Genomic DNA, 15,359 nt, shown 5'->3' on the forward strand with positions numbered 1-15,359 from the left:
TGTGTCTACACACGTATGGGTGTGATTCACAGGAATCACCGGGACAAACATTCATTAATTGCCTGACGATATTGTGTCCACAATGATCCAATCGGCAGGGCGCCAATTTACACACACATACACACACATACACCCAAGAGAACACACTGGATTCTATTGACCCACAATAAACTCAATCCGGAACCCAGATTCCCTTTGCTGACCCCTTTGGGATCTTGTTGCCAAAAGTTGTTGCCAAAAGAAGGAATAAAGTTGAGTTGATGTTCCTTTTTCACTGCGAGAACTGTGTTGTATTTTCACATTATCTGAGAAGATAAATGCGAACAATGCACAACAGCTTGGGCTTAACTCGAGCTTTATTTACCTCCCTTGCAATCCAAAACATTTCATATAGCTTCAGGCCCATCTATCATCTATTTTGGCTCAAAACTAAATGTATTGGCCATTTTCAGCGACAGCAGTGCGGCCTGATGGAGCAGGACTTCATCTTCTGGTTGGCCACCGTTGTGCTACTAGCAGTTGAGTGTAATGTCATTTCTCCTTGATTAATACTAATAATTAAAGAAAAATAATTAAAATCCTTTGATTGACACATTAATTATAGTGGGTGAGCAGTAGAGACAAATATAGACGGCATAATATCTCGTTTTGAGGTTTCTTTAAACATACTCCCTTGTGTGGAACTTAAGTGTCATGTGTTCCATCTGCGTTTGTCGTCTTTGGGTTTCTAGGGATGACAATTTGTCACCATGTGCACAGCAATAAAAAATAACAAATAACAGCAAATAATGGATAATCTGAAGGTGTCTAATGCAGATGGCCTAGAAGATGTCACACATTCCCTTCTGCTTCCAGTTTAATGAAAATCAACTTACACATTAAATGTCTGAAAAATAAGTACCGCTGCATTGTTTTTTTGTCTGGCTGTGTATTATATTTCCCATTCGTGGAAAATAAAAGCAATTGAACCTAAATGGTGTTTGTGACAGATTGTTGATTTGTTCTATCAAACACTCAAATGTTGTGGATCTGGTGTGTGTTTGAACGTGTGTACACTGAATGTGTGTAACAATACATGTGATTAAATGCGTTTTTTTCTTTTCTAAATGGACGTACGCAAGTGTGTTGGTGTGTGTGACCCGGCCTAAGCCCCCGGCCTACTTAGACAGAAATAGCTACAAGACCAATAACATCCCCAGCTAAGCGGCGAGGGATTCTATTCCCGAGTCATTTTACAAAAGCGTGGCGTGATTGAGTCGGCCCGCCCTCTGAATTCAGTATTTAATTTCCTCAAGGTCCCAAGAGCCGTGTCTCTGTTTCCAATTTCTCCTCCTGAGATCAGGACGGTGGACTATGAGCAGGGCTTTCCCTTTATTTCTTATTTTTCCATTTTCGGCCAATCTTTCTCCTTCATTGTGTATTACTGATCGCTCAAGGTTCAACAGGAGGAGGCGCTGTGATGAGTGTTCTTGGTTCAACAACGTTATTATGGTCAACTCTCTCTCTCGCCTCTCACTGTTGTTGCAGCCTCTCTATCAGCTTGAAGTTGTTTCTCCTGCCAGCCATCACAGTATGGTTTCGCTCTCTTGTTTTCTCATCGATTTTTTTTAGCATATTTGCATGCAAAACAATTAAAACAAAGATGAGTCTAAATAGTGGCTGCATCGTTTCCTCTGGCATGGATGAACACGTTTTGATGAATTTGAAAACCTATACACAAATGTATTGTCTTAAGGTTGCAATTTCAAGCTGTGGCAAAACATATTTTAGGTGGACAAAGTAGTCTCACTTAAATAAACTCAGATACAGTGAGGAAAATAAGTATTTGAACACCCTGCTATTTTGCAGGTTCTCCCACTTAGAAATTATGGAGGGGTCTGAAATTGTCATCGTAGGTGCATGTCCACCGGGAGAGACAAAAAATTCACAATATATGATTTTTTAACTATTTATTTGTATGATACAGCTGCAAATAAGTATTTGAACATCTGTCTATCAGCTACAATTCTGACCCTCAAAAACCTCTTTGCAAGAAATTTGCTCTCGAAACATTTTTTTTTGTTTGCATATTAAAGACACAAATCTATACCTTCATACTTTTGCACGATATTCTAATTTTTTGAGTTTCACCTGTAGTCTTGATTCGGGTGTTTACATTGGTCATTTACATTTAAAAGATTTTAAATCTAGTTCTCCAAGTAAATTGTAGCAGACCGTAGTCAACTTTAATCAAATAAAAATTAATTTTCCCAAAACAAATATTTGGCTAATGAATTTACTGAGTGGCTAGTAACGTAAATAAAAAAAAAACATCTATTACAAATTAATTTTCAAATGAAGAAAACAAATAGCTAAGCAAAACTTCATTCACAAAAAGACCACATTGTAATGGGACACTGCAGACAATCACCCACAGGAGAAAATACCTGGACAACAAGAGAAGTTAACCCAGGGACACCAAAGGCAGGAAACTACTAAATAAAACATTAAATAAACCCACACCGTGACAGCCACATCATTTATTGAGTCAAACACAGACACAAGGTACTTTGAACTCTGTCCGTTAACCCTGCAGGCTCCTGAGGGCCAATGCAGCATCTCTCTCACCACGGTCTTGCCTCAGTGAAGCGGAGATTAAAAGTCCACATCATCATGAGAGAGAAGAAGTGTTGGGCTTTGATAGCTGCCAATAACAGCGTCTGAACTTGAGTACAAGATTGAGGGTGGGATAAGTGTGCCAGAGAAACATATATTATTGGCTAACATGTCTTGTTGTGTTCAAAAATTGAAGAAACTCCAGACGGAAAGAAGACATCTTGTATTGAAAAGTTAAAATCAAAAGTATTTATTAAAAGAAAAAGTGTTGTGCCAAAAAAAACATCTCACCTGAGGATTCACTGGTCTCTGCCATTAACAGGCCACAGAGTATGAGTGGTGCTATCAAGTACTGCATGCATGCTTTTCGGTTGGTTACATTATTAATTACATTTTTAATATTCCAGCGGTATCACACCACTCCATGTAAGTTCTTGCATACAAGTTATAAATGTGTTTGCTGTTACTGTATTGACAGTTTTGATGGAATCTCCTCTGCCTTGAGATTGCATTATTACTTTTAGCTGAAAGCGCACGGCCTAACTCATTTCATTTGAATGTAAAATAACCAAATGGTTCTTTTGTCAGCCCGAAAAATATATCACGCTCTGGAGGAGAAGCATATCTTATATCATATATATCATATCTTACCAAATTTAATGAAAAATGAAATTTTTTTGGCTTTTAAGGCTTTTACTGTCAAGCGCAGCAGGTCGCTAGGCAACAGCGGTAAAGCTGATGAAAGATGGAAGTGACATTGTGTTTGGATATATTTTGAATTTAATTAGTTATTTCCTTTTCTGTCTATTTTACTCGATCTCTAAATTTTCATAAGAAATCGAACAAAAATACTCAATAAAGCTCGGGTTGATTTCTCTCACTTTGCCGAGAGGCATCAATTTGCTCTTTGGGACTTTGAACAACAGAGTACACAGAGTGAAATGTGCGCGCGCTCTTTCTAAACGCCCCCTTTGAACTGTCCATGAAGCTGGCAGCTTGATTTAAATAAAGAACGTCTGAATGTCCTTTAGGCCTCTCAACTGGTAAATCCTTGACTTGGTGGTAGGAATAATTACAATAGAGAGCATCTGGGTCGGTCTGGTCCTCAGGTGTTATTTTGGGGTATATTGCATCCTTCAAATAAAAAAGAGACAGAAACAATTGTTTTAGGGTAAAGACAACTGAAACAAGGTAGCAAGAACATCCAAAGCTTAACAGTCGATAACATTTCAAAACCTTTTCAGAACGTTAAAATAAATCCCCTGGATCCAACAAATAAAAGCATTGATAATTAGAGTATGAGTATTTTCTGAGCTTTCACTAAATGCAGACTGAAGAACAATATTAAAAGGAGTGTTACGTGTATTCGACTCGATCAAATGTCCTGTTAGCCAGCATCAATTACCCCGATGATTGAAGTCAGGATATCTGCTTTGATGGCTGATCCTGACTCAAACAATCTCCTTTTCCAACCAAAAGGTCGATCACCAAAACCGCGATTTTCTAACAGTACAACAACAACAAAATAACACTACAACAACATACCACTCGCAAAAGCGCAATGCTCTGCATGCAGTGTGTGTGAGACAGTGAGCGCTCGGCTGTGCGGTGTTCACCATGTACGGCTCCAGAAGGTCTTTAAATAAATGATTTGTACAGGAAGTGATCATAATGTGATAATAGATCGTGGCGATCTTGAAGAACACTCTCCCTAAAAAAAGGTGAATCCAACTAATATCGCTTCTCATCAATGAGGAACGGGGCCCTGGTGGTAAGAAATGTTTGTCTTTGGCTCCTAAATGAACCATTAAAGGTGAAAAATGAGCACCGAGCTGAACATGTTGCGTCGAGAAGCAGCTTCTGTCTTCCTGCTACAAATATTTACATCAGCATTGTAAAATGATCCTTATCGGAGTAAGAAAAAAGAAGAGAGTACCAGAGCTGTGAGAGAAATGAGACTCACACAAGCTGAAGGAAAGTACAAGAAAATACTTCAAGCAAAGTGTTTCTGTGAGAAAGTCTATAGATTTGAGCCAAAAACTCACCTGTTGTGGTTCTGTGTTCACGGTATCAGCACCTGACACAACTTCTGTGAACATATAGGACATCATGTGTTCATTTGTCTGGTAGAAGCTTGACTGAAGTAGACACGTATTTGCAAAGTGTGTTTTAATTGAATCTTGATGTGAATCTTACTTGATTGCCGTTTCATCATCATGTTCATGAGCTTGAGTGAGACCATCAGTATGGTAATTACAACAAGAACACTTGTAACACCTACAACCAAATATAGAACAGAGTCTAGACAAAGACAGAAAGGGGACAGGTGTGAAACAAGATCAGTCACACTTCATGCTACTTAGCATGTGCTCATATCCTCTTTGCTACACAACTCTTTGCTATATAACTTGCTTTCTAGAGGACAAGAGAACACAGATTATTTTGTTCCAGGAGCTGCATCAATTGAAATGATGCTAAAAAATGTTTATTGTAAGTGGTACTAGCAGTCCTTGTGTATGCGAGCACAACAAAACTATTGAATTGACAAGTTGTGGTACACATGGTATATGTGTATTTATATGAAAACTGATTTGCAACTTCAATCAACATCACATGACACATGCAGTCAATGTAGTGTAATGTGTTCATGCATGATGCACTCACTATCAGATCCTTGTGCTGGTGCAGCAGGTGTAGTTGTATTGAGGGTGGTGTGTGACGTAGACGTCTCAGTAAAAACATCTGAGCTGTTAGAAGACATCGTGGAGCTCGTTGTGACTGCAAATGAGGAGGTGGGAACAGAGGGCAGAGCTGAAAATAACAGACAAGAGAACATACCAACAATTAAGAAAGTTAGGACTTTTGGGAAAACAAGTATTTTCTCAATCAGAATATTTAGAGAATAAACTTACCATCCATGACATTAAGAATCACCATTATATATGCGTCTGCTTTACCAGTTCTATCCACTCCACAGTAGTATGTTTCGGAGTCTGACTTTTGGAGACTTTTGAAGGTCACCAACAAGGTTTTTCCTTTGTTATGTAACTTTATTCTGTTTTTATTTGTAGTTTTTCCATATCCTGCTTTGATGATGATGTGTTGGTCCTTCGTGCATGGACTGGAACAAAAGTACTTGGCATCCTCTGTTACATCAGTCCAAACGTTCCAGTCTGAGCAGCTGATTGTCACACTTTCACCAACACGACCCTGTATGAACAGAGGGTTCATCTGCACAACACTCAGACCTATAAGAGGAAATAAAGGAGAAATGTATTCCTTTGTCATAGTTCATACGTTCATTTCCTTTGAAATTGGTCAGTTTTTACTATTCATGACGGAATATTTTTGTTTCATCCAACAGCTACATATTTTATAACTAAGCTACAGTTTGTGTAAATGCAGAAAATACCGAGAAAAAAAACAACTCACCGGAAAGAAGACAAAAGTAAGTAAAGATTTTGATCATCGTGAAAGTGAGAGAGCGAGTAAACGAGTGTGAAAGGAATCATCAGGTCAGTCGACACTGACTGTCTCCAGTTGATGCTCCTCCTCCTGCAACACACACAAGATGTTTATCATTTAGTGGCTGTGTTCCTCTATAGAGCCACAGAGCCTTTGATGTGGACGGGGGCTTCTACGAAATGAATTGGTCTGGCCTGTGGGGGGAACTTCCTGTTTGCGGAACTGGCTTTTTTTTGTTCTTCTCCTTTTGCTACGGCAAGCTTATCAATAAAGCCTTATTCTCAATAAATGTATAGAATAAACTTTGAAAATTTAAATCAAATTTAAAACTGCTAATCTGTGTATTTAGTAATGTTGAAATCTCAGGGCAAAGGATATCAACAAAAACAGTCAAAACAATCAACAGCAAAAGATTCTCCTACCCAGGACCTGAAGAGTTAACTTTGGTTAAGTTATGTGCGACTAATTTGGCTGTCAGTGAAGGAAACAGAGCGGCTGAACGTACATTTGAATATCAATGAATCAATGGTGAGACGTTGGAGACAGCAATGTGAAGAACTCCGCTACGGACGTTGCGTCAGCAGTTTTTTTTCTGGGATGAAGGACCAAACTTTAGCATCAAAAAGGGCAGCACTCATATATCTATAGGAGCACTTTTACTTCAGATGACTACGTATTAGGGATCGCTGTTTGCCCCTTGAAACCAGATGCTGTCCCCAGCCGTGGGGTGTCAAACCCATTTTAGGTCCGGGCCATACTTGGCGCTTCGAGGGAACGCGGGCCAGTGGCGATGGGCGAACGGCTCAGTCTGACGCTGGGCAGCCGGACACCAACGGCTGGCCCATTGGTTCATTTTCCATACTGACACTGGGCTGGCCCAATCATCTCCTAGCAGGCTCTAGTTGGAACTGTGAACTTGGTTCAAATATTTTGAAGTTTGAACTATGAACTGAACTAGTTCATTTTAAAATTTGTGAACTGAACTTTGAACTAGTTCATGTAGAAAGTGAACTTTCCCAACACTGGCTGTTGCATCGATATAATATGACAGAGTGTTGAAATATGAAATAAATATTTTGCCAAAAACAGTCTGGGAAATATTTTCAAAATTCCATGTCACTGGACAGCTTCAGACTTTAATTTTATATAAACTTCTTTAAAGACAAATTCTGCACCGTCCTGGGTCTTTCTGCCAGTTGTTTTCGTCATGGCCTTTATTTGCTCTTAATTTGAGTCGCGTATCAGGAGAGAAAGAAAATGTAAAGTTTGAGATCATTCTTTAGAAGAACGTTTTCTTTTAGAATTGGTGCTTCTTTATCTGCTAACATGCTTAACTTTAACGTTGTCATACACACTTAGTTTTTGTGTTTTAACTGTCAAATTGTCGGCCTTTAACATTATCTTTAGCATTTAGAAGTTGCACTTTTCTTTCCTGTTCAAATTCTGAATAAATAATGTTTTCCTCTTCATGTGTACGGCATTCGGTTTTGTTCACACTGACACAATGTTACACATTACACTGTGTGCTTTGTGTGTCAGTGTGTGGGTGAGAGTACGAGTGTGTGTGTGTGTGTGTGTGCAGGGCAGCGTTTGTGACGCGGATAGAAACGGATCAAAGTGAACTTAAGTAGACAAATTATTAACTCGATATGTTACTTGCTGTAACATTACAAATATTAAAATTAATACTGTCGGGACGCGGGGTAGAGGGCAAGGAGGGAGGACTCAGATGCAGAGTTGATGAAAAATAAAAGAACTTTAATAGTCAAAACTCAAACTCAAAATCACTCCAACCAAAAAGGGGAGGAAGGAGGCGAAAACAAAACAGACAAAAACATGAAACCACGAAACAGACTTACTTGACACATGAACGGTCGACATGTAATGACGCCACACAAGACAAGAGACTCACAGAGCTTAAATACACAAGGGAGGTGCAGGTGATTGGACACAGGTGGAAACGATCAGGCACGGCAGACAATCACAAGGGAAGACAGGACAAGGCAGGAAGTGAAGTTACCCAGGAACACAAGAGACATGAAAACTACAAAATAAGACAAGAAGCAGACCCAAACCGTGACAAATACAAATTTCTGTGTGATTAAAAACAGTAGAAACTTTGTATTGGGGACGGACATTCAGCTACTGCAACTTGGAAGTATTTGGTTGTATCTGCAGTTAAGGTTACAGTTCAATCGGCTCTCATCATATGCAAGAAAAATGACAAACTGTGCATATGTGTTGCCGTAGCAACAGGAGTAGCACAGGAAAAGCTGGTACAGGAAGTTCCCCCTACAGGCCGGACCATTTCATTTGATAGAAGCACCCGGCTCCACATAGAAGGCTCTGTGTCTCTATAGAGGAACACAGCCACTGAATGAGAAACAGCTTGTGTGTGATCCAGGAGGAGGAGCATCAACTGGAGACAGGAAGAGGAAGTGAAGGAGGGACGTGAAGACTGTGTTCACTGACCTGATGATTCCTTTCACACTCGTTTACTCGCTCTCTGACTTTCACGATGATCAAAATCTTTACTTACTTTTGTCTTCTTTGCGGTGAGTTATTTTTTTTCTGTATTTTCTGCCTTTACACCAATTGTAGCTCAGGTACAAAAGATGCAGCTGTTGGATGAAACATGTTTTCTTCTATTAGAGGTTTGTTTTTATTTTTACATTTTGCTGGTCAAAGTTCAAAGTAAATGAACATATGAACTATGAAAAAGGCATAAATGTCTCCTTTATTTCCTCTTATAGGTCTTAGTGTTGTGCAGATGAAGTCTCTGTACATAAATGGTCGTGTTGGTCAAAGTGTGACAATCAGCTGCTCAGACTGGAACGTTCGGACTGATGTAACAAAGAATGTCAAGTACTTTTGTTCCAGTCCATGCACGGAGGACCAACACATCATCATCAAAGCAGAATATGGAAAATTTCAAACAAAAAATGGAATAAAGTTACATAACAAAGGAAAAACCTTGTTGGTGACCTTCAAAAGTCTCCAAAAGTCAGACTCCAAAACATACTACTGTGGAGTGGATAGATATTTGATAGCAGACGCATATATAATGGTGATTCTTATTGTCATGGATGGTAAGTTTATTCTCTAAATATTCTGATTGAAAAAATCCTTGTTTTCCCAAAAGTAATAACTTTCTTAATTGTTGGTATGTTCTCTTGTCTGTTATTTTCAGCTCTGCCCTCCAGTCCCAGAATGACTCCAAAAACTATCATTAATGTTCCCACCTCCTCATTTGCAGTCACAACGAGCTCCACGATGTCTTCTAACAGCTCAGATGTTTTTACTGATACGTCTACGTCACACACCACCCTCAATATAACTACACCTGCTGCACCAGCACAAGGATATGTTAGTGAGTGCATCATGCATGAACACATTACACTACATTGACTGCATGTATCATGTGATGTTAATGATAGTTGCAGGTTGTTATTTAAATCCACATATACCAAGTGTACCTCCACTTGTCAATGCTATAGTTGTGTCATGCTCACATACACAGGTACTGATAGTACCACTAATTTACAAATGCTAACATTTTCCAGCATCATGCCGGCCTCCTTAATTAATAATCTGTGTTCTCATTTCCTGTAAAAAGTAAGTTTGTGGTTATTGAAAGATGAATTTGTAGCAAAGAGGATATGAGCACATGCTAAGTAGCATGAAGTGTGACTGATCTGTTTCACATCCATCTTCTTTCTGTCTTTGTCCAGGCTCTGTTCTATATTTGGTTGTAGGTGTTCTTGTTGTAATAATCATACTGATGGTCTCACTCAAGCTCATGAACATGATGATGAAACGGCGATCGAGTAAGATTCACATTTAGCAAATACGTGTCTACTTCAGTCAAGCTTCTACCAGACAAATGAACACATGATGTCCTATATGTTCACAGAAGTTGTGTCAGGTGCTGATACCGTGAACACAGAACCACAACAGGTGAGTTTTTGGCTCAAATCTATAGACTTTCTCACAGAAACACTGTAATTATTAATATTAAGTTTTCTTTCATTTGTTGCTGCGGCAGATTTAGATATCTACCAAAACATTTTTCATTTTTCTTTATATAAGAAGAGAATATAATTGACTGTTAAGCTTTGGATGCTTAACTTAAATGAACAGTTTCTGTCTCTTTTTTATTTGAAGGACGCTGAATATGAAGAAATAAGACTTGAGGACCAGACCGACCCAGATGCTCTCTATTGTAATCATTCCTACCACCAAGTCAATGATTTACTAGTTAAGAGGCCTAAAGAACATTCAGACGTTCTTTATTTAAATCAAGCTGCCAGCTTCATGGACAGTTCAAAGGGGGCGTTTAGAAAGAGCGCGCGCACATTTGACTTTGTGTACTCTGTTGTTCAAAGTCCCAAAGAGCAAATGAATCCCTCTGTGCAAAGTGAAAGAAAAGAACCTGAGATCAACCAAGAGGACTCTCTCTACTCCCTGGCTCAGTTACCACGGGCAACCTGAGGGAGGCTGCTGTGGTCCAAATGGATACAAATTAGCTTTCTTGATCATTCTTTAATGGGAATGTAGTGTGTATATAAAGTTACATAATAAAATATCCAAAGACAACTTAAGAAGAGCAAATGTAGTGTAGAGTCTACTTGCTGTGAGATGTGTCACTCGTACACATACACACACTCACACACACATTAGATACATCCTGCATAGCTGTAAATAGCTGTGCTGCATCAGCCTTTGCCACCATGATTCAAGTGTTAAATTAATGCTGCTTCTGCATCTGAACAGTCTGAAGACTTACTTCGTCAAGCCCACCTCATGAAGCCAAAGGCTGTTTGTAGTATCACAACAGCACATTTAAATATGTTTATTTTATTATTTGTATCAAGCACTCGCAGCGCTTTTGCTTTTTAATACCAGATCATTTAAATCTATAGTATCCACCTACATAGTTTTATTTCACTGAAGGATGACTGGTGATTTTCCACAGTGTACAAGTTATACAAATCGTTTTATAAATCAATGAAAACTTTAGTTTGAGTATTTATTGTCTTTTAATAAACATGAGAGTTGATCTTAGTTTTATGCACGTTTGCATGTTTTGGTGGTCCTTGTGGGTGGTCCGTGTACCTTTTGAAACACACACACACACACACACACACACACACACACACACACACACACACACACACACAGCAGAAGTCACCTTGGCAGGGGGAATGCCCTGCAGCAGCAGATCTTGTTATGGAGCAGCTTGATGTTGATGTTACTTGTGTTACAGTTGTTGTGCACCACCAGGGGAAGAGAGTGGCCTGAGGTTTCTACTCTCATGTCAATGACACTCTGCTGCTAAGTGAAAAGCATTATGCAGCTCTCTCTCTCAATGTTTCCCATTTTACACATTTTTACATGGTTATGGATGTGTACTATGCAATTTATACCACAATGAATAGAAATACACCATGTCGGACAGTAATGAAGTCAGGAGTTTTTTTTTTTTCAAAGAACTGCATGGTGTATAATGTTGAAAATCCACTTAATTTGACAATTAGAGTATCTCTGTGAAATCTCAATGCTTTTTTTGTAAAATCAATAAAAGGGAACAGAGCCTTTTTGGCCGTTTATTTGTGTTCTTTGGAGACGACATCCATATCATAATGAACTATTTTTAACACACCATTTTAAAAGAAGATTGGCAAAATAATCGGCTAAAAGTTTCAGTCCGCCACAGAAGGGAAAATAATGAGAAGCGGTTAGTAAAAGTAATAAACTATGTTAGTTACCAACCTCTCCAAGTAAGAGAAGCAAACATAACTTCTTCTCTTACAAGCTGGTAGCTAAGCCTTCCTTCCATGTTAAATATGATGGTTTCGACCAGTGTTTTTAAAGAAATCCCCCAAGATAATTGGTATGGAAGTCATTTTTCAAAGTGATCAGTTTTTATATTACATGTTGCCAAATTGCCAATCAAATGGCATTAGCTTCACAGGCTATCTGTTCTGCCCTTGGGACTGGGGAGTTGGCGCCCCCCTCTGGACTTCTTGGATTGTGTAATATCTAGTTTTTACATTGGCAAGTTCTTGTTTTCGATTGATGGCCTCAGAAATATCACCATTTACCCGAATTTGAATCGTATGTGTCAGAATATCTAGCGTTAGGTCCACATCGGACAATGCTTTCACAGTGAAGCTCGGCTGGTTCATGAGCGACGTAAGAAATTAAGTACAGCTGACGACGCAAGGAGGAAGTCCCCCCCCCCCCGAGACAGACAGTCTCATTTCGTCGACTGCTCGGTTCGGCCTATGCGCTGGCTGGAGGACCCAAGCCGGATCTACCGCGAAAGCTGCAGGCTACAAGGATGCAGGCTACAAGGATGCAGCCTAGCGACTTTGAGACACAGCTAGTGTCTCTAAGGACACTTCAACACCGGGGCCGTAGGAGCAGGTGTTTAAAGCACCAACTTTCTGACCAAATCAGGACCTCTTCTATCCTCCAAACAAACATAGGAGCATCAATGGTTAACTCATTCTGTTCCAGTGTCAAAGAGCAGCATTTGCAGGAGCTGCCCTGACACACCGTTGCTTATCTATGACTCTACTGCGCACACACAGATACACACCCAAAGGGGAAGGCCCAATTGTGTATTTGAATGACAAGTGCCATCAAAGCCAGAAAAAGAGGAAACTGATACTCTCTCATGTCCTTCTTGCTTGTTGAGACACATTACAGTGAAGTGAGAATGGAAGGTTTAATCACTACGGAAGAAGAAGAAGAAGAAGAAAGGAAGGATGAGCAGGAAGAAATGGAACAGGGGAGGAATGAGATTGATGAGATAAGCGCCGTTGTTTCCGTGGAGAGGAAAAATGTGTCACTGTATAGCCCACCAGACATGTCACAAAGGGTTGTTTCAGCTTCCCCTTTAAGGCAAAAAAAACGTATACAATGTTCTATGTGCATCCATGTTTGTGTATCAATGGCTCAGTAGTAGCTGCAGTTCTGCTAATCTTAAAATAAGTGCTGCCATCTTAACTGAAAAGAGGAAGCTGTGAAAAAGAACCGATGTGACTAGATAAGTGTGCATGTAACACCTTATAAAGTGCTACGTTAGGTCTACTACGTTTCATATAATCAACATTTTGTCAATAAGTATTTTCAGTGATTAATTAATACTATACAGTGTCAATGAAGGACACTGTATATCTAGTTTTACAATATAATAAGTTTGTACTTTAGTTCAGAATCACCTGAACATTTTTTGTGTTTTGTCGAGGCGGCGGGTGCGGGTCGAGGCCGAGAGGACTCAGACGCAGAGTGTTCCAAAAAAAAAAAGGCGTTCTTTAATAAATCCAAAGTGAGGACGGCCGTGCACCAACAACGGGTAACACTCCACAATGACGCGACAGGGGACAACAGGCCCACAGGGCTTAAATACACTATGGAGGTGCAGGTGATTGGACACAGGTGGAAACAATGAGGCAATCACAGGACAAGGCAGGAAGTGAAGCTACCCAGGGGCACAAGAGACATGAAAACTACAAAATAAAACAGGAAGCAGAGCCAAACCGTGACATGTTTTGTGTTACGCATAATGGATTATTTGATTTTGATGTTGATCCAGGTTTAGACTTTCTATACGTTTCCCATTGTTGTAAATATTTGAAGGATTGTGCCTTATGGGGACGGATGTGACCTCTTTAATCATCATCTGGTGTTTTGTATTCGTTCATATTTGACTGACATCTTACACTGTTCTTTATTATTTGTAAGGCCTTGTTGTGTGACATGTCAGCAGTTCTTTCATGACACAAGACACATACTGCACACATAGTACGGCCAAGCGTTGCTTTATTCTCCTTCATGTAATCTGCTTTGGAGGAGTCACTTCAGGCTCTGCTACTTATGTCTTATGCTTAGTTTCTTTTTTTCAACTTTCTGGTTTTCATGTTTTTCTGCTGTGAAGTTTCTTCCTTTCTTTGTAGCCCTGATGAATGTGTTTTCTTAGTTGATTATTTTTATTGATTACTTATCACAAGCTTACCTCCTTTTATAATACAATTATTATTACACAAAATAACTATTATTAGTAATTAACAATTAACGATACTATTGATGACCAAACATACAGCAAACATTATGTTCCTACGTTCGATGAATATATGTTTGAGTTCAGATTAATCTTTATGCTTTAATGTTTAATATATGTTATGTATTTTTATGTATACTGGTGTGTGGGTGTGTCTTCAAAGGAAATGAAGAGGCGTCAATCTTTGAAAGGGTGAGAAAGCAGAAGTTTAAAGTAGTTAAAGACTGTTAGTACTTTGATTAGATGAGCTGAGTATTTCTGCACTTTGTATTCTTTGATTGACATTTTCAAAAAGATGAAAATCTATGCTTTCTTTTGCATTCTTTCAGGTGAGTACTTTTGGGGATTTCTCTGAATATTTCCTTATTTCCTCTTATAGGTCTGAGTGTTGTGCAAATGGATGTCTACTGGTGTGTGGCCGTGTGTTCAAAGGAAAGGGTGTGAAAGCAGAAGTTACATTAAAGTAGTTAAAGACATTTGGCTCATTGATTAGACGAGCTGATCATCCCTCTGCACTCTGTAATTCTTTGACGTTTTCAACAGGATGAAACTCTGCGTTCTTTTGCATTCTTTCAGGAGTACTTTTGCGAATATCTCTGTATTTGTAACTCTTAAAGCTTGCGTATGAAGGCTGTAGTTTTTAAATAACATGCTTGTTCTTTAATTTGCTAAATTACACATTAAGTGATTTATTCATAAATATTTGCTTTATTTCCTCTTATAGGTCTGAGTGTTGTGCAGATGAAGTCTCTGTTCATACAGGGTCGTGTTGGTGAAAGTGTGACAATCAGCTGCTCAGACTGGAACGGTTGGACTGATGTAACAGAGAATGTCAAGTACTTTTGTTCCGATCCATGCGAGGAGGACCAACACATCATCATCAAAGCAGCATATGGAGAAAGTATAAATAAAGATAGAATAAAGTTATTTAACAAAGGAAAAACCTTGTTTGCGATCTTCAATAATCTCCAAAAGTCAGACTCCAAAACGTACTACTGTGGAGTGGATAGAACTGGCTTATTTAAAGACGCATATATAAAGGTGATTCTTAATGTCCTGGATGGTAAGTTTATTCTCTAAATATTCTCATTGAGAAAATTCTTGTTTTCCCAAAAGTAATAACTTTCTTAATTGTTGGTATGTTCTCTTGTCTGTTATTTTCAGCTCTGTCCTCCAGTCCCAGAATGACTCCAAAAACTATCATTAATGTTCCCACCTCCTCATTTGCAGT

At 39.1% G+C, this 15,359-nt stretch overlaps 2 protein-coding genes across 2 annotated transcripts; one reads left to right on the forward strand and one right to left on the reverse strand.

The window, feature by feature from the left end:
* Positions 1-4,702: 4,702 nt before the first annotated feature.
* Positions 4,703-6,127, reverse strand: LOC119218306 (CMRF35-like molecule 1). Its single transcript, XM_062564330.1, has 4 exons — positions 6,028-6,127; positions 5,508-5,843; positions 5,260-5,373; positions 4,703-4,896 (listed from the first exon to the last, which is right to left on the reverse strand). The coding sequence occupies exons 1-4, from the start codon at positions 6,062-6,064 to the stop codon at positions 4,703-4,705; spliced, it is 681 nt and encodes a 226-aa protein (XP_062420314.1). The 5' UTR covers positions 6,065-6,127.
* A 2,692-nt stretch (positions 6,128-8,819) lies between these two features.
* On the forward strand, positions 8,820-11,027 carry LOC134132742 (CMRF35-like molecule 8). The gene is made up of 5 exons (XM_062564589.1): positions 8,820-9,149; positions 9,251-9,430; positions 9,792-9,887; positions 9,974-10,017; positions 10,225-11,027. Exons 1-5 carry the CDS (start codon positions 8,831-8,833, stop codon positions 10,549-10,551), a joined length of 966 nt encoding a protein of 321 aa, XP_062420573.1. The 5' UTR covers positions 8,820-8,830; the 3' UTR covers positions 10,552-11,027.
* The last annotated feature ends 4,332 nt before the right edge of the window (positions 11,028-15,359 follow it).

This window comes from Pungitius pungitius, chromosome 9 (assembly GCF_949316345.1).
Source record: "Pungitius pungitius chromosome 9, fPunPun2.1, whole genome shotgun sequence".
In the NCBI taxonomy this organism is placed as follows: domain Eukaryota; kingdom Metazoa; phylum Chordata; class Actinopteri; order Perciformes; family Gasterosteidae; genus Pungitius; species Pungitius pungitius.

Bases quoted from the DNA above. Each gene is read 5' to 3' on its own strand.
- LOC119218306 (XM_062564330.1), bottom strand. From the start codon at position 6,064: ATGATCAAAATCTTTACTTACTTTTGTCTTCTTTCCG. The intron at 5,844-6,027 runs GTGAGTTGTTTT...TTCCTCTTATAG, and splicing joins TTACTTTTGTCTTCTTTCCG to GTCTGAGTGTTGTGCAGATG. The intron at 5,374-5,507 runs GTAAGTTTATTC...CCTCATTTGCAG, and splicing joins GATTCTTAATGTCATGGATG to TCACAACGAGCTCCACGATG.
- LOC134132742 (XM_062564589.1), top strand. From the start codon at position 8,831: ATGAAGTCTCTGTACATAAATGGTCGTGTTGGTCAAAGTGTGACAATC. The intron at 9,150-9,250 runs GTAAGTTTATTC...TGTTATTTTCAG, and splicing joins GATTCTTATTGTCATGGATG to CTCTGCCCTCCAGTCCCAGA. The intron at 9,888-9,973 runs GTAAGATTCACA...ATATGTTCACAG, and splicing joins GATGATGAAACGGCGATCGA to AAGTTGTGTCAGGTGCTGAT.